Source organism: Stenella coeruleoalba (genome assembly GCF_951394435.1).
Source record: "Stenella coeruleoalba genome assembly, chromosome: 3".
NCBI lineage: Eukaryota > Metazoa > Chordata > Mammalia > Artiodactyla > Delphinidae > Stenella > Stenella coeruleoalba.
The window spans coordinates 169,278,955-169,297,034 of record NC_137148.1 but is presented as its reverse complement, the minus strand read 5'-3'; the positions used below and the strand labels follow the sequence as shown (position 1 = coordinate 169,297,034).

The window sequence follows — 18,080 nt, the reverse complement described above, 5'->3', positions numbered from 1 at the left end:
CCGGGAAGATCCCACATGCCGCAGAGCAAGGAAGCCCGTGCGCTACACCTACTGAGCCTGCACTCTAGAGCCTGTGAGCCACAACTACTGAAGGCTGCGCCCCTAGAGCCTGTGCTCTGCAACAAGAGAAGCCACCGCAGTGAGAAGCCTGCGCACCACACAAAGAGTAGCCCGTTTGCCACAGCTAGAGAAAGCCCACGCACAGCAACGAAGACCCAACGCAGCCAAAAACAAATTTAAAAAATAAAAAAAATAAAAATAAATAGGGGGGGCTTCCCTGGTGGCTCAGTGGTTAAGAATCCGTCTGCCAATGCAGGGGACACGGGTTCGAGCCCTGGTCCGGGAAGATCCCACATGCCACGGAGCAACTAAGCCCGTGCGCCACAACTACTGAGCCTGCGCTCTAGAGCCCGCGAGCCACAACTACGGAGCCCGTGTGCCACAACTACTGAAGCCCATGTGCCTAGAGCCCATGCTCCGCAACAAGAGAAGCCACTGCAATGAGAAGCCAGCGCACCGCAACCAAGAGTAAGCCCTGCTCGCTGAAATTAGAGAAAGCCCGCGTGCAGCAACGAAGACCCAACGCAGCCAATAAATAAATAAATAAATATGGGGACTTCCCTGGTGGCGCAGTGGTTAAGAATCTGCCTGCCAATGCCGGGGACACGGGTTTTCGAGCCCTGGTCCGGGAAGATCCCACATGCCGTGAAGCAACTCAGCCTGTGCTCCACAACTACTGAGCCTGCGCTCTAGAGCCCATGAGCCACAACTACTGAGCCCACATGCCACAAGTACTGAAGCCCAAGTGCCTAGAGCCCGTGCTCCGCAACAAGAGAAGCCACCACAATGAGAAGCCTGTGCACCGCAATGAAGGGTAGCTCCCGCTCGCCAAAACTGGAGAAAGCCGGCCCCCAAAACGAAGACCCAACGCAGCTAAAACTAAATAAATAAATAAGTAAATAGGGACTTCCCTGGTGGTCCCGTGGTTAAGAATCCACGCTTCCACTGCAGGGGGTACAGGTTCAACCCCTGGTCAGGGAACCAAGATCCTACATGCCAAGCAGTGTCGCAAAAAAAAAAAAAAACCTGTAAAAATTTAAAAAAATAAATAAATAGACAAAAGGATAAGGAATCTTTAAAAAGACAACCACAATATCATTTTCAAACTTTAAAAAAATAACAACACTTACCATGGTCGAATATTCAACCCATGTCAAAATTTCCCTGGCTGTCGCTATTTCTTTTTTTTAGTTTGTTCCAATCAGGATCCCAATAAGGTGCAGGCATTGCCGCTGGTTGATAAATCTTTAAGTGTCTTATTACTGCAGGTTTCCCCTTAATCTCTCAATCTCTCCCTCTTTTTCTTCTCTTTCCTTGAAATTCACCGGTTGGAGAAACATCGTTGTTTGTCTTGTGGACTTTCCCTCTGTCTGAATTTTGATGATGTGATTCTGTCCTTGGTATTTCCGGTAACCTGGTGTATGAATCTAGACAAATCTGATCGGATTCACGTTCCGCTTTTTGGCAAATGACCTCTCAGTTGAGGGTGCCTCCTAGCAGGAGGCACATTAAATCCAGTTGTCCCTCTTTCATGACGTTAGGAGGGAATGAGAGTCCTTGTCTAGAACCACCAATATTCCAATAAGGCCTGCAAAATGGTGACATGACAATTCTACCATTAAAGGAAGAGGATCTTTTGTTTATGTCCTGTTTTTAAGCTGGGAGCCAGCCTGTTTGTATGGGGGTGGGAATGACCCAGTAAAGAGAGGGGGAACGGGAGGCGCCTCGCTTTGACCTTTGACTGAATCCCCTAACTCCACAAACCTGGCCCCAGCCCATAATCACAGCCTTGACGTCACTCCCTTGACCCCTAGATCTCAGCCTAGCTGTACTCTGCCCTTAACCTCTAGCCTTGGCCCAATCCTTCTATGACCCCTGACCTCTGACCCCCGGCCCTATCAAGCCTTCGCCCACCGCCGCCCCGCCCTCTGGAAGACGGACTTTAGGCACAGCCATTAGTCTGAGTCACTGCGGTCGATGGCGCCCAATACCGCGGGAGAGGAGGCGGATTATGGGGAGAGCCAATAGCTCGAGAGGGCGAGCCGAGTAACAACCAGTAGCCTTGAGCGAGAGGCGGGACTCTGAGAAACGCCAATCGCTGGAAGGACTCGGCGTAACCACAGCCAATGGCTCTGGGGCGGGGGCGTGCTCCTGACCCCGGCAGCTTCCACGACCCGGCTCCGGGGCTATGGCCGGGAGTGGGCGGCTAGCGCTGCGGAGCGTGGCCGGGCAGGGCTGGGTGCGGGGCTCGGGGCCGGCCGTGCTAAGCCGCCTACGGGACGCGGCCGTGGTACGGCCCGGCTTCCTGAGCGCGGCCGAGGAGGAGACACTGAGCAGCGAGCTGGAACCCCAGCTGCGCCGCCGTCGATACGAGTACGATCACTGGGACGCGGTGAGGCTGCTGGCGCTGGGGGCGGAGCCACAGCGGGGCGGGACCTGGGACGTTAGGGGCGGGACGGGGAGTGGAGCCCTGGGGTGGGCGAGGCTACATCTGGGGGCGGGACCTGGGAATGGGGGCAGTGTCTTGAAGCTGAGGGGCCTTGCGGGCAGGGAGAGCGCTTTGGACATGAGGGCAGGGTCGTAACAGGAGGCAGAACCTGGAACTGAGGGGTGTTTGGGGAACAGGACCAAAGTTAGGGGCGGAAACGGTGTGGAGGGAGTGAGGGAGGGTCACGGGTTGGGGGTGGACCTGGTGTTGGGTGGGATCATGTTGTGAATATTGAAGCTGGGCCAGCATTAGGGACGGCATCTGGGACTGAATTGGAGCCTGATGGTGGGTAGAAAGGACTGAGGCCAGGGGTTCGATCCCTGGTCCAGGAAGATCCCACACGCCACGGAGCAACTAAGCCCATGTGCCACAACTCCTGAGCCCAGACGCCACAGCTACTGAAGCCCGTGCTCCGCAACAAGAGAAGCCACCGCAATGAGAAGCCCGCTCGCCGCAACTAGAGAAAGCCTGCGGGCAGCAACGGAGACCCAACACAGCCAAAAATAAATAATATTTTTTAAAAAACGACTAAGGCCAGACCCAGATGGGTCAGGGTTGGGGTCTGAGACCCAGCATCATGGGGTAGATAGGACCAAGGTTGTGAGTTGAGGGTGGGGTCAAGGGTCATGCTGGAAAAACCAGGCCTTTGCTTTGCACTTCCACCACCCTCTCCCCCAACCCACCCTAGCCCCACAATGTGCCTTAGTTTCCCTTTTCCCCCCTGGGAGCTTCCAGGCTTGACCTGAGCTCTCTGGGCAGGCCATCCACGGCTTCCGAGAGACAGAGAAGTCGCGCTGGTCAGAGGCAAGCCGGTCGATCCTGCAGCGTGTGCAGGCAGCCGCCTTTGGCCCCGGCCAGACCCTGCTCTCCTCGGTGCACGTGCTGGACCTGGAACCTCGGGGGTACATCAAGCCACACGTGGACAGCATCAAGGTGTGCAGAGGCCAGTGCCTTGGAGTTCCCGGCTGGGGGTGAGCCGGCCAGGCCAAAGCCCACCTGCCAGTGTGTCCCCTCTTCCAGTTCTGTGGATCCACGATTGCTGGCCTGTCCCTGCTGTCTCCCAGCGTCATGCGGCTGGTGCACACCCAGGAGCCAGGGGAGTGGCTGGAACTCTTGCTGGAGCCGGGCTCCCTCTACATCCTTAGGTACTGGCAGCCAGGGAGCCCCCACCCCACCAGTAACTCCTGAGATGCCCACCCAGCACTTTGAGCACCTTCTCTCCTTCAGCCCTGACAGCAGACTCTACCCCCCACCGCAGGCGCTCTGCCTGGAACAGGGGCTGCCCTCACCCCACCCAGCCACAGCCTCTATTTTCTCTTGCAGGGGTTCAGCCCGTTATGACTTCTCTCACGAGATCCTTCGGGATGAAGAGTCCTTTTTTGGGGAGCGTCGGGTTCCCCGGGGCCGACGCATCTCTGTGATCTGCCGCTCCCTCCCTGAGGGGATGGGGCCTGGGGAGCCCGGGCAGCTGCCCCCACCCTGCTGACCCCGGGGCCCTCCCCCCCAGCTGCTCAAGACACCGTGTTTGTGAATAAAGTTGGAGAGTGGACAAGCTGGCCTTCCTGGCATCGGCTGTTCTGGGGGGCTGGAATCTGCAGGGGAAGCCCGGGACCCCACCTGCCCACCCGTCGGGAGCATCCCCGGCAGGACACACACTCACGAGGCTGGAGGAGCAGTTTCCTTTATTGCGCCCCTTGCTGGCGGCCCAAACCACCTCCCCTTCTCTTCGCCTCAGCATCCAAGCCTCCAATAAATAAGTCAGCTGAGCTCCTCCAGCGGCTGCAGGGCCCCAGGCCGGGCATTCTCAGCCGCCGCAGCCACAGGCTGCCGCCGAGAGCTGGGGCAGCCGCTGCCAGCGGTGGCGATCGTCGAGGAAGGCCACATCGGCGTAGCGGGTGGGGCGGCAGCAGGGCCCACCATGGGCTCGGCCCTGACCCCGCAGCCGGGCCAGCGTCAGGCCGTGCTGGGTGCGGGCGCCGCGGGGACAGCTGCCGGCACAGTAGCGGAAGATGACCGTCTCCTCCGACGTGTAGCCCAAGCCCAGCTCGGCCACGGGCAAGGGTAGGCTCCACAGCTGGCACGGACCGGCCAGGGCTCGGCGCGGGCGGGTGCCTGCGGGGACAGGGGGCAGCTGACAGCGGGCAGGGTCTGGGCGGGAAGGAGTCGGGGAGCGCACGGGGTTCTGGGGGTCCTTACCCAGCTGCGGCCTCCAGGTCCCTCTGTCCACCACTGGCTCAGACAAGAGCTCCTCCTCTGCCACCGAAGCCCCCCAGGCCCCAGGGCCCCCGCGGAGGTCCAAGTGCAGGGTCAGGAGCAGCAGAGAGCCTAGCAGGACTCGTCCTGTGGCCATGGTGACGGGCAGGTCCTGAGGGTGGAGATGCCCTGCGTCCTCAATTTATCCCCCGCCTGAGCTGCGGAGATAACCTCTTCACTGCCGGCCGCTGCCCTGTCACAAAGGCCTCCGCGTCCCACACCTGGGGCCCAGGCAGTCCCTTTCCTCCTGCCCCACACCGCACATCCTTCTAAGAGTTAAGGGCGCACACCCCCCGCATACCCCATCCAGACATTCCACAGACCTATTTCCGACACCCCCTCCGCCCCCTGATTTACGAGTGTCGTGGCGGCAGCCAGGGCCGAGCCCAGGGCGGGCAACCAGGGTCCCCACCCGACCTGCCATCTGGAGGGAGAGGTGGGGGGCCCCGTGGGTCCCCCACTGGGGGCTCTCCCCACTTGGGCAGGGTGCTGGGGCTCAGTAGCCCCTGTGTCACGCACCAGGTAGAGCAGATGTGGGTAGGGGGAAGAGGTGGGTTGGCAGGTGGGTGAGCTGATGGGGAATCCATCGTGGCTCCTGCCTGGAGGATTAAGACATCATGCCCCTGTCTCCGGGCCTGGCGGGGCCAGCATCAAAACAGGAAAGGGGAGAGGCCCGGGGACAGCCAAGAGCTGGGACACCAGGGGCAGGAAGCTCACCCCGCAGGGACTCCTGTCTCTAGAAGGCCAACCTGAGCCCCCTGGGACCTCAGTCCTGCCCTAGGGTCAGAGGGCATCAGAGCAGAGGGGCGGTTAGGCCCCACCCTGGTCCCGGCGACCTCCCTGCCCTTCCCATCACCCCAGGGAAGTGAGCCTCCATCCCCAGCCGTGAAAGGGGGCTAAACCAGAGTCCCTCCCACGTGGGGAGGACAGACAGAAGACGCATTTAGTGTGTAACGTGGTGCCTGGCACTGTGCAGTTGCGAGAGCTTCTGAGGCAAGGGAAATACGAGCAGCTTGTGGAGGTTTGACGAGGTGCTCAATCTCACGCAGGTGAGACTGGCTTAAAACTCGGATGAGACTGTGCACCCAAGATTGGCAGACATCAAAGTGTGCTTACACCCGGCTGGGTGTGTGTGTGTGTGTGTGTGTGTGTGACACGGGCACGCCTGCTGGTAGCACTGTACATCGGTAGCCGCTGAGCATTTGCTGCAGAAGGTGCAAATCACATCCCTGATCCAGGACACCTGCTCAGGAACTCATCCTCCTCAGGTGAGGCAAGATGCAAGCTCAGGGTTATTCGCTGCCTTTTGTATCAGCAAGAGACTGGAGAGGACCTCAACTCCACCCACAGGGGACCGCCTCAATGGTTTTGGTGTGGTTTTTCTTGCGCTGTTTATTGAGACTACTTTCAGATGGGGGGTGGGAATGTCACTTATCCAAAGTCACCCAGAATTAAGAAACACCGGTGGGATTTGGACCCAAGTCAAGCTGAATGGAAGACCCCTGCTCTGAACCACCGGGGCACATGGCCTGGCCTGGTGGGGAGGCCTTAGACCTCGGTCCACGTGGCAGGCAGAGCAGGGGTGAAATTGCCAGGGCAAGGGGCCATTGCTTCTCTCCCAAAAGGCCTGGCGGAAGGATGGGGAGGGAGGGTGGAATGACCTGGGACATTCCTAGGAATTAACCTGGCGTCTCAGGCATTCCCACTCGGCAGCCAAGGGCCTGTGGAACTGGATGGGAAAGTTTTCCACCCGCAGTCTCCAGCTTGGGCAAGACGGAAGGCCGGCATCCTGCCCCCAGCTGGATCCCTCCAACGGGGGTTCAGAAGTACTCCTGCTGCCAAATTCCGCTTCCAGCAACGTGACTATCCACGAACTCAAAAAGCCCTCCTGCTACAGCACTCCTAGCAATGCTAGATAAAATAAACGCCTAACCAACTTGTAAGCATCTAACGGAAGCCCCAGAAACATCACTGGGAAGTTGAAAAATAGGGGCCAGATGCCAAGATCAGCAAGAAGGGGGTTTGGGATTTTGTCGCCGTGTAGGGACAGAGCCACAAGCTGAGAACCACACCTAAAATGGGCTCAGGACAGGACTTCTGGGGCACCTGCTGGGAGCATAGGCAAAAACCATCTGGAAGGACTTGCCTGCAAAGCAGACCATGCGGGAGTCTCACAGATAGAGGCCCGAGCTGGCCATGAGTCCGCCATCCCAGATCCCAAAACACGAGAACAGATCATGAAAAGGAGTCAGGATACAGCAGGATGCCCGTGAGCTTCAGGTCCTAGGTGAGTGTGATGGAGACTGTAAGTCAAGGATGCTTAAAACTAAAAATGTGAAAGAAGGGATCAAAAACAGAAGGGGCCAGACACTCAAAGCAGACCTGCTGCACTGAGAAAGAAACAAAGATAACTTGGAGAATTGGAAAACAGACAGTGAAACTAAGTACTGAATGGTTTAGGTGGTGGCTAAGCCACAGCTGAAGACAGAACTGGTCAAAGGAAGACCTGAAAGAGATCACCCAGCAGAAGCCCAGTGGAGGAGGCTGAGGGGTAAGGAGAGGATTAAGTTCTAGAGGTTTCAGAAGCAGGGGACTGGAGACTGAGAGAAGTAAACTGTGGAGAAAACACTGGGGTCCTCAGACTCAGAGGGTGGGGTGACAGACGGGCAGCGGGACAGGAGGTGGTGAGTGTGGGAATCAAGAGCCCGAGGATTCTAGAAAACAGAGCCTGTTTATTGGGGGAGCCTCACTCCTTGAGGGAGAAGTGCATCTTGTCGTTGATCATCTTGCGCTCGGGGTTCAGGCGCTTGAGGATCTGGGCCAGCACGTTCACCGTCTGCTCACTGCTCAGCCCCGTCTTCTTGGTCTGGAACTTCTTCAGCAGGTCCTTGGTGGTCATGGGCTTCCGTGTCAGGTAGCGGCGCACGGCATCCTCGGTCACCTGCACGTCGCTGGAGGTGGGCAGGTGGGTGTCAGCAGGCGGCCCTCCGTCCCCAAGGCCCCCTCCGAGGCCCCCCCCCCAAGCCCCCTCCCTGCTCCTGCCATCCTCGCCAACTTACCCGCTGCTGGGAGTGGACTTCCCGGACTGGGGCTGAGGGGTGGACTTCCCCGACAGGCTCTGGGGCCCGGTGTCCAGCCGCAGCCGCTTGGCCGCCGGCGTCTCGCTGGTCCGCTTCCCTGTGGGAGCAGAGGCGGGGCTGAGCCTTGGGGCGGGGAGCCTGGACCCCTGGGGGAACCCCGGGCCAGCGATGCCAGGATTACATGTGCAAGGGGTTCAGGGGCAGGCAGACAGGATGCTGAAAGGGAGGGCAAGTACGGGGTCAAGAGGCTGAGGCGGGCAGGGCGGGATGGGGCGACTCACCCTGCTCCAGCTTGTTGGCGGCCGCCCGCAGGGTGGAGGAAGTGCTGCCCGTCTCCGTGCTGGGTGTGCCGGGCCGGCTGTTGCCCCGGGAGCTGCCACCCGACTGCTTCCGCTCCCTCTTGGGGGGCGTCTTCTTCTTCTGGGACACCGGAGTTGGGGATGTGAGTCTGGAGAGGGACACGCCGTCCCCCCGCCCCGGGCTGGGCCTTACCGCCATGAAGAGTGCCGAGGAGGCCTCGCTGTCGATGTCACTCTCCTCTGAGCTGTCCGACTCCTCGCTGCTGTCTGCGCAGGGCCAGAGGAGGGGCGTCAGGAGCGGAGGCCCCGCCCCCCCAGCCCCATCCCAGATCAGGGGCCTGGGCCGCGGCCGGGGGAGGCGCACCCACCTTTCCTCCGCTTCTTGTCCTGCGGCGTGGGCGCCTTCTTCTCCTCCTCGTCCTCCTTGTCCTCCTCAGGTGGCTTCTCCTCCTCGCTCTCCTCGCTGCTCTCACTCTGCTCGTCCACGCCCTTGGGGCCCTCCTCCTGCTGGGTGACCTTGGGCTTGCCCTCCAGCTCGTCCTGGGAGCTGCTGCAAGACAAGCACAGAGTGGGCAGAGGGTGAGGGAATGCGTGTGCAGGCCGGCCCAGGGTCTCACATCCGCCTCCTGCCTGCCTCACCTGGAGCCGTCGGACATGTAGTCCACCTCCTGGCCCTCAAAGTCCCCATCGTCACTGTCCTCAAAGGCCTCGTCGTCTGACCCCTTCTTCTTCTTCTTCTTCCTGCCCCCCTTGCTGGGCGGCGCCTTCTTCTTGGCTTTGAGGGCTCGGCCGCCTGGGGAAGGGGAGACAAGGGGAGGGGCTCGGATGGGCACACTTCACGCTTTGTGTATCCGATGACACCTGATGTCTCTGGGGCCTTTGCCCTCTGGGGAGAGACACCAGGACCGGCCCCAATTCCTCCAAGAGGCAAAGAGCTGGCCCAGGGGCGCACCTCTCACCCACAGGCCAACCCGACTCCACACCCCCACCACCCCCTTCTCTCTCACACGCAGGGCCACCATCCCTGCCCTGTATCACCTGGGCAGCCAGAGACCAGGCCTTGGCCCAGAGCCCACTGGCATGACTCAAACTGGCCAGTCCTAAGCCGTTTCCTTGGAAACCCCAGTTGAGGCTGTGGCCGAGGCCTTCCTATGGCTCCCTGCTGCCTCCTACCAACCCTGGCGCTTCCCCAAGCGGACAATCTCCCGGGCCCAGGGGCCCATGAGTAACCAAGTTTTCCTTTCAGGGGCATTAACCTCTCTGAGTCATCACACAGCCACCTTGATAAATTATGACCGGGCACTAATCAGGCAGCTGTGCCGACCACCCCAGCCACGGAAGCTCTGCCAGCCTCACCCTCCTCGCCACTGGCCTCGCTGTCATCAGAGGACATCTCCAGGTCATCCTCCAGGTCGTGGATGCGCAGCTCACTGGCCTTCTTGCGCCCACGCTTCTCCTTCTCCTCGTCCTCCTCGTCCTGGTCCTGGTCCTTGAGCCGCCGCTGCTGCATGATGCTGAAGTGGTTCAGGACTTTGTTTCTCCTGTGGGTGGGGGGCACAGCAGGGGCTGACAAGGGGCCTGGCTCCAGAGCCCGCCTCCAGCAGCTGGGCCTTGTCCCGGGTGCCACCCTGCACTTCCACCAGGCATTCCCCAGAGGGGAACCACAGACACATGTAGGTGAGAAGAGGGACAAGCTGACCCCGCACATGGGGACGCACAGGTGTGGCAGCAACAGCCTGAGATCACACAGGGAGAGCTGGCCCTCCTTCAGTTCCCGCTCTACCCGGAGTCCCTCAGGAGAAGGCCTCACGCGACGCTGATGCCCCAGCACCTCGCTTGGGCTCAGGGCCTCTCTCGGGCAACAGAATCAGGCCATATGATACAGTCACATCCGTCGCTTTTGTTGTAGTTCATGGGTGCCTTCTTTTTAATGGCAGGGGGTACTGGTGTTTCCATTTAGAGTGGTGATGAAAGTTTTTAAAAACGTGATTGCATTTAAAGACAGTCTTAGGGGACTTCCCTGGTGGTGCAGTGGTTAAGAATCTGCCTGCCAATGCTGGGGACATGGGTTTGAGCCCTGGTCCGGGAAGATCCCACATGCCACGGAGCAACTAAGCCCGTGCGCCACAACTACTAAGCCTGTGCTCTAGAGCCCACAAGCCACAACTACTGAGCCTGTGTGCCATAACTACTGAAGCGTGTGCCTACAGCCCGTGCTCTGCAACAAGAGAAGCCACTGCAGTGAGAAGCCTGTGCACTGCAACGAAGAGCAGCCCCCGCTTGCCACAACTACAGAAAGCCTGTGTGCAGCAACGAAGACCCAACACAGCCAAAAATAAATAAATTTATAAAAAATTTTAAAAATAATAAAAATAAAGAGAGTCTTAGGATTGTATATAACAACAGGAGCAGAATTCATGGGTAGTATATAAATAAAAAAGAATGAAGCTGTATTCAACATGGTACTGGAAGTCCTAGCCACAGCCATCAGATAAGAAAAAATAAGGAATCCGAATTGGAATGGAAGAAGTAAAACTGTCTGCAGATGACATGATACTATATACAGAAAATCCTGAACACACCACCAAAAAAACAATTAGAACTGATAAATGATACTGCAGGATATAAAACTAATATATACAAATCTGTTGTGTTTCTACACACTAACAACAAACTATCAGAAAGAGAAATTAAGAAAACAATCCCATTTACAATCGCATCCAAAAGAAAAAAATACCTAGGTATAAATCTAACCGAGGAGGTGAAAGACTTGTACTCAGAAAACTATAAGAAAGAAATTGAAGATGACACGAACAAATGGAAAGATACACCATGCTCATGGATTGGGAGGATGAATATTGTTAAAGCGACCATTCTACCCAAGGCAATCTAGAGAGTCAATGCAATCCCTATCAAAACACCAATGGCATTTTTCACAGAACCAAAAAAATAATTCTGAAATTTCTATGAAAAGACAAAAGACCCCAAGTAGCCAAAACAACTTTGAGAAAGAACAACAAAGCTGGAGGTATCATGCTCCCTGCTCTCAAACTATACTACAAACCTACAGTCATCAAAACAGTATGGTACTGGCACAAAAACACATAGACCGATGGAACAGAATAGACAGTCTAGGAATGAATGCACATTATATAGTCAATAAATCTACGACAAAGGAGGCAAGAATATATAATGAAGAGAAGACAGTCTCTTCAATAAACGGTATTGAGAAAATGGGACTATTCTCTCACACCACACACAAAAATAAACTCAAAATGGATTAAAGACTTAAATGTAAGACCTCAAAGCATAAAAATTCTAGAAGAAAACATAAGCAGTATACTCTTTGACATTGGTCTTAGCAGTATTTTTTTGGATATGTCTCCCCAGACAAGGGAAACAAGAGCAAAAATAAATAGGGCAACACCAAACTAAAAAGCTTTTGCACAATGAAGGAAACCATCAGCAAACCAAAAAGGTTGCCCACTGAATGGGAGAAGGTATTTGCAAATGATATATCTGATAAGGGGTTAATATCCAAAATACAAAGAACTCATACAACTCAACATGAAAAAAGCAAACAACCTGATTAAAAAATGGGCAGAAGGGCTTCCCTGGTGGCGCAGCGGTTGAGAGTCCGCCTGCCGATGCAGGGGACACGGGTTCGTGCCCCGGTCTGGGAAGATCCCACATGCCACAGAGCGGCTGGGCCCATGAGCCATGGCCACTGAGCCTGCGCGTCTGGAGCCTGTGCTCCGCAACGGGAGAGGCCACAACAGTGAGAGGCCCACGTACCGAGAAGAAAAAAAAAAAATGGGCAGAAGACCTGAATAGACATTTTTCCAAAAAAGACATACAGATGCCAACAAACACATGAAGAGATGCTCAACATCACAAATGATCAGGGAAATGCAAATCCAAACTGTAATAAGAGGGCTTCCCTGGTGGCACAGTGGTTGGGAGTCCACCTGCCGATGCAGGGGATGTGGGTTCGTGTCCCGGTCCGGGAGGATCCCGCATACCGCGGAGCGGCTGGGCCCATGGGCCACGGCTGCTGAGCCTGCGCGTCCGGAGCCTGTGCTCTGCGGTGGGAGAGGCCACAGCAGTGAGAGGCCCGCGTACCGCAAAAAAAAAAAAAAAAAAAACTGTAATAAGATATCACCTCACACCAGTCAGAACTGGTTATTTTCAAAAGACAACAAATAACAAGGGTTGGTGAGGGTGTGGAGAAAAGGGAACCCTCGTGCACTGTTGGTGGGAATGTAAATTGGTGCAGCCACTGTGGAAAACAGTATGGAGATTAAATTAAAACTACCGTAGAATCCCAAATTCCACTTCTGGGTGTCTTTCCGAAGAAAAGAAAAACACTAACTCAAAAAGATATATGCACCCCTATGTTCATTACAGCACTATTTACAATAACCAAGATGTGGAAGATAAATACTGTACTTATACGTGGAATTAAAAAAAAAAGAACAAACATAACAAAACAGAAACAGAGTCATAGATACAGGGAACAAACAGGTGGTCGCCAGAGGGAAGAGGAGTGAGGGGATGAGTGAAATAGGTGAGGGAGATTACGAGGTACAAACTTTTAGTTGCAAAATAAATGTCACGGGGATAAAATGTACAGGATAGGAACAGAGTCAACGATGACACAGTATCTTTATATGGTGATGATGCAACTCGACTCATCGTGGTGATCATTTTGAAATATATAGAAATATCGAATCAATAGGTTGTACACTAGGAACATAGTGATGTAGGTCAATGATACTTCAACCAACAAACTCACAGAGAAAGGAATCAGATTTGTGGTTACCAGAAGTGGCAAGAGGGGGAATTGGATGAAGGTGGTTAAAAGGTACAAACTTCCAGTTATAAGATAAATAAGTACTAGCGATGTACAGTGTATGACATGATTATGATTAATTACCACTGCTGTATGTTATATATGAAAGTTTTGAGAGTAAACCCTAAGAGATCGCATCACAAGGAAAAAATTTTTTTTCTTTCTCTTTTATTTTATACCTATATGAGATGATGGGTGTTCACTAAAAGTTACTGTGGTAAACATTTCATGGTGTATGTAAGTCAACTCATTATGCTGTACACCTAGAACTTAGTGCTGGATGTCAATTACACCTCCATTAAACTGGAAGGAAGAAAAAAAAAAAAAAACAGGAATGAAACTCCATTACACAAGAATGTAAATGTACTTAACACCACTGAATGGTACACTTAAAAATGGTTAAGATGATAAATTTTACATATTTTTTTACTACAATTAAAATTTTTAAAAAATGAAGCAGCGATACACACTACAATGTGGATAAAGCTTGAGGACACCATGCTCAGTGATATAAACCAGACATAAAAGGCCAAACACTGTCTGATTCCACTCCCTAGAGGGAGGACTCAGATCCAGAGACAGGAAGTAGATGGTGGGGGCCGGGGGCTGGGGGAGGGGCTGGGGAGTCAGTGTTTCATGGGGACAGAGTTTCAGTTTGGGAAGATGAGAAAGTTCTGGAGGTGGAGGGGGCGGATGGCTGCGTACTTAATGCCACTGAGCTGTGCATTTAAAACTGGTAAATGTTACTTTATGTGTATCCTACCAGCAGTTGATCCAGCTGTGAGACCTGCCTGGGGGAAGCCATGTAGGCCGGGAGACCCCACCCTGCTTGCCGATTCCTGCTCCAGGGCTCAGCTCAGCCACTCCCCCATCCCTGGCTCTTGCACCGCCCTGTGCATCCCTGATGGTCCCATGTCCATTCCCCCACTGGACTGGGAGCTCCCTGAGGGGCTGGTGAGATCTGGCTTGGGCACCGCTGAGTCCCCAGCTCCCAATCGGGAACGATGTTCGGGGGATGCACCTCATTTCCAGTCGTGCCCCCTCACTCACCTCTCCCACTCCTCCTCGGCCTCCTCGGCCGTGAGCGTGCGGTGCTTGGCCAGCGGCGTGAAGTTGTACCAGTTGTGCACGGGGAAGGCCTCAAAAGCCCCATCAGGGCACTGGGTAAAGATGTAGTAGGATGTGTTCTCTGTCACACCTCCCTTCTTTATGCCCTTGAACCTGCATGGAGTTCAAGGTTACTGTCAGCCAGAGGAAAAGGCACCAGCCCCACCCTCATACACCCCCCTGCAACCCCAGGCCTACCCCCTCTCCAGAGCCACCTGAGTCCTCCCAGCAGAATCTGAGGCTGGAAGGCCTTGGGCTGGCCCTTCGACTGTCTGAGCCTGGATTTCCACATCTGGAAAGCACGGCTCCCCACCTTGCAGAGCGGGCTTAGGGTTCCTTTGCATTATACATGTCATGGTCCTTTCTGGCCATGAAGAGCACAGGGCCCTACAGTCAGACCCCTCCGGATTTGCCTCCAGAATCTTCCTGGGGGCTGAACCACTGCCAGCCCCCTCCTGGCCTCTGGCATCACCCGCAAGTGGAGGCAGTCTTACAGCGTGCCCCCTCCCTGCCTACAGCCTTCAGGCTCCCCTGGGCCCCAGCCCACCCACAGTCCAGCTGCAGCCTGGCGCCCACCGCCCTATCCATCTGCCCACCCTGTCACTGTCATGCGCTGTGACAGTCCCTAGGGCTCGGCGCTTCGTGCCTTCGTGCTCGCTCTTCTGCCGGAGTGCCCTTCATCCCCCTAACCTCTGTCCTCCCCACCCCCCGAACCCCAGGTGGCCCCTCGCTGGGTACCACAGTACCAGAGCCCGGGCTTCGGGCATCCCGGCCCTCAGAGCTCCTGCCCGGGCATCCCGTCAGCTCATCTACCCTAGTAAAACCCTTTGCAGGAGGATGAGCTGTCACTCCTGGGCTGTTACCCCCGCCGTACAGCAGGCACATGAGAGTTCAGCCGAGGGCACCCACGGAGTGGGGTCGAGAGCGGCACTTACTTCCGGCCTGATTTGCCATTGACTCGGAGCAGCCAAGGCTGGTCCTCGGGCCGGAACTCCTTGAGGACTATGCCGTACTTCTTCCTCCGCGCCTCCTCTCGGAGCCTGCGGTTGAACTCGCTGCCGGCGCCCGACTCGGGCATCTCCTCCTCTTGGTAAATCTTCTTGTTGCTCAGGTCGCGTTCCAGCCGGGCCTGGGAGGACAAGAAGCAACACCTCTCATCCGGGGGCCTGATCCCACCACCAACACCCTTTCCTCCCCCGAAGCTGCGCGGCGGGCACTCAAAGCCACCTGGTTGGCGAAAAGGCGCTCGGTGAAATGTGGGTGAAGGGATCTGGGCAAGCCCTGTACTATGTCAATTTTTGCAGCTTTTTGAAAGTTTGAAATTATTTCCCAGTGAAAAGTTAGAAAGAAAAAGATTGGCACTGACATATATACACTAATATGTATAAAACAGATAATTAATAAGAACCTGCTGTATAAAAAATAAATAAGTAAAATTCAAAAAAAAAAGAGAAAAGAAAAAGAAAGAAACCCCAGAACCCAGCCACTTCTCAAAACCTGTTTGCTCCAAACCCCATCATGGCTCACCTGGACCACAGCCTTCACCTCCGCCCCGTCCCCTTCACCTGCCCTCGACCCCACAGTGGCAAAATCACTTTACAATTCTCTGTTTCTAAGCCTTTAATGGCTTCTGCTATGGATGGATGTTTGTGTCCCCCCAAAATGCCTTTGCTTTTTTTTGCTGCGCAGCTTGTGGGATCTTAGTTCCCCAACCAGGGATTGAACCCCGGCCCTCGGCAGTGAAAGCGTGGAGTCCTAACCACTGGACCACCAGGGAATTCCCCCAAAATGCATTTGTTGAAGCCTAACCTCCAGTGTGATGGTATCTGGGGTGGGGCCTTTGGGAGATGATTAGGTTATGAGGGTGGAGCCTTATGAGTGGGATGTGCGCCCTTATAAAGGATTCCAGAGAGCGCCGTCCCCCTTCTGCCAGGTGAGGACACAGTGAAAAGGTACCAGCTATGAAACAGGAAGCACACCCTCACCAGACACCAAGTCTTGTTGGCACCTTGATCTTGGACTTCCAACCTCTGGAACTGTGATAAATACGCGTCTGTTGTTTATAAGCCACCCAGTCTCTGGTATGCTGCTATAGCAACCTCTACAAACTAAGACAGTTTCCAAAGACCTTTCTACAGGGGACGCGGGCTTGTGCCCCGGTCCGGGAAGATCCCACGTGCCGCGGAGCAGCTAGGCCCGTGAGCCGTGGCCGCTGGGCCTGCGCGTCCGGAGCCTGTGCTCCGCGACGGGAGAGGCCACGACAGTGAGAGGCCCACATACTGCAGAAAAAAAAAAAAAAATGCCCATCAGTGGACACAATTTCTCCTTTCAGGAGAAACCTCCTGCAGGGCCAGACATATCTCACCCCCAGGGATGCCCAGCAGCTCAGCCTGGGCCTTAGTCATCGCTGATCTCCACCCAGGGACAGCTGAGGATACTAAGCCTTAGTCACTATCACAACTAAGCAACTATTACAACCACCAAGGCCAGGAGCAGGTTCTCTCACGCCCTCAGAAACAGGACTTACCTGATTCCAAGTAGCGAGGTTGACCTTATCGGCTGCATTGAAAGCCATGATATTATATTTTTTGGTGGTATTTCTGGAATGGACAAGAAAAGGCAGTGCTCCATCATTCATTCATTCAGTAAACCCTCCCTGGCTCAGCCCTTTGTGCCTGCGCTCATGCTGGGGGCCCATAAAAGAACCCAGAGGTTCCCAGTCTGTCAGGGAAGTGGGATCCATACTCCCAAGCCCATTCAGAGAAAAGGGACAAAGATTTCTAGGAACCCAAGATGTGGGGATAATTGGGAGCTCAGCCCTGGGCCGGGGGGGGGGGGTGGGCAGGCAGGGAATGCCTCCTGAAGGAGGAAAATCCCGGAAGTGAATTTTGCAGGATCAACAAGAATCCACCCAGCAGAGTCACAGTTGGCATTCCTGCCAGAGGGAATGCTAGGCAGGGGGCTGCGTCTTACTGTATATTAATGTACTCGTTCATTCACTCCATTCAAAAAAGTGATGCCCCAGAGGCCTCAGCTCAACCCCAGCCCTGGAAGGAGAATCAGGAGGTGCCAGGCACGTCTGGAGGCTCGTGAAATTTTAATCCCTTTTTGAGGGAAGAGGGGGAGGTGAGGGTCAGGGACTTACTTGGGAACTCGGACGACATACTCAGTGACATTCTGGCTGCTGGGGCCCTGAGGGGAGAGAAAGCAGGACGGTGAGTGGAGGGGCTACAGAACCCACCACCTGGACCCCCCGAACCGCCTCGCCGCACACTTACGAGGGCCGCCATGGGCGATGGGCGATGGTCGGGGACCGGTCCGAACCTCGTCCTTTTCGCCTTCCCCGGGGTCCGCGTCCCTCGGTCCCGCGGAAGCCACCCTCAAGGTGTCGGGCCTCTGGCTCCGATAGAAGACCCCAAGCCCGGGGTACAGCAGATCCTGGGAAAATCAATCCGGAGGCGGCACTGGGTCAGCGGTCAACCTCGGAGGCCTCTAGTGCCACACCTGCGCCTGCGCGGCCGCCTATACCGGAAGCGAAGCTCTCCAGCAGGCCGAGTCGCGGAAGCCGACTCTGAGCTAAAGACAAGTCTTTCTACACCTGGAGCGCTGGCTGACCGCAATATATAGCGCCGATAACCCCCATCACGCCGCGTGGGAACGCCCCCCCACGTGACGTCCCACTTACCACCGCGGGCATCTTGGGAGGGGAGGGAGAAACTCGCCCAGCTCGTGGGCTCTTGGACGCGTTTGCGCATGCGCTACTCCGCTCCGGAAGTGAGTCAGAGGAGGCTGCGTTACCACAGCAACCGAGGCCTTCTTCGCACCCAACTGCTGCGGCACTTACCTGAGCCACTTTCGGGTTCATTTCTTACCCCTAACCCCGGGGGTAACCCTATCGTCTCGCCAAATGATCGGGCCAGGGGCCCTTGGGACGTTGAACC

The 18,080-nt window shown here is 55.5% G+C and overlaps 5 protein-coding genes across 5 annotated transcripts in view; 1 reads left to right on the top strand and 4 right to left on the bottom strand.

Moving 5' to 3' along the window:
- The window catches only part of ACER1 (alkaline ceramidase 1), a gene marked incomplete at its 5' end in the record, with an annotated part of 52,401 nt that extends 51,095 nt beyond the window's left edge, over nucleotides 1-1,306 (bottom strand). The window contains one exon of the mRNA XM_079918500.1: nucleotides 1,191-1,306. Within this exon, the coding sequence (XP_079774626.1) occupies nucleotides 1,191-1,193 (3 nt within the window). The remainder of the gene's footprint in view (nucleotides 1-1,190) is intronic.
- The window catches only part of MLLT1 (MLLT1 super elongation complex subunit), a 128,223-nt gene extending 126,916 nt beyond the window's left edge, over nucleotides 1-1,307 (bottom strand). Inside the window, exon 1 of the mRNA XM_079918497.1 lies at nucleotides 1,191-1,307. The gene's annotated coding sequence lies outside the window, so the exon portion shown is untranslated. The remainder of the gene's footprint in view (nucleotides 1-1,190) is intronic.
- Nucleotides 1,308-2,229: 922 nt separating this feature from the next.
- On the top strand, nucleotides 2,230-4,232 carry ALKBH7 (alkB homolog 7). The gene is made up of 4 exons (XM_079917602.1): nucleotides 2,230-2,452; nucleotides 3,308-3,481; nucleotides 3,569-3,693; nucleotides 3,872-4,232. The coding sequence occupies exons 1-4, from the start codon at nucleotides 2,249-2,251 to the stop codon at nucleotides 4,032-4,034; spliced, it is 666 nt and encodes a 221-aa protein (XP_079773728.1). The 5' UTR covers nucleotides 2,230-2,248; the 3' UTR covers nucleotides 4,035-4,232.
- Nucleotides 4,233-4,352: 120 nt separating this feature from the next.
- Nucleotides 4,353-4,910, bottom strand: PSPN (persephin; the record flags this gene model as incomplete). Its single annotated transcript, XM_079917556.1, has 2 exons — nucleotides 4,745-4,910; nucleotides 4,353-4,660 (listed from the first exon to the last, which is right to left on the bottom strand). The coding sequence occupies exons 1-2, from the start codon at nucleotides 4,896-4,898 to the stop codon at nucleotides 4,353-4,355; spliced, it is 462 nt and encodes a 153-aa protein (XP_079773682.1). The 5' UTR covers nucleotides 4,899-4,910.
- Nucleotides 4,911-5,970: 1,060 nt separating this feature from the next.
- On the bottom strand, nucleotides 5,971-17,757 carry GTF2F1 (general transcription factor IIF subunit 1). Its single transcript, XM_079917555.1, has 13 exons — nucleotides 17,418-17,757; nucleotides 17,285-17,331; nucleotides 16,667-16,739; nucleotides 15,075-15,268; nucleotides 14,083-14,253; nucleotides 9,537-9,721; nucleotides 8,820-8,973; nucleotides 8,549-8,730; nucleotides 8,374-8,447; nucleotides 8,163-8,301; nucleotides 7,861-7,978; nucleotides 7,552-7,752; nucleotides 5,971-7,084 (listed from the first exon to the last, which is right to left on the bottom strand). Exons 1-13 carry the CDS (start codon nucleotides 17,427-17,429, stop codon nucleotides 7,078-7,080), a joined length of 1,557 nt encoding a protein of 518 aa, XP_079773681.1. The 5' UTR covers nucleotides 17,430-17,757; the 3' UTR covers nucleotides 5,971-7,077.
- Between the last annotated feature and the right edge of the window lie 323 nt (nucleotides 17,758-18,080).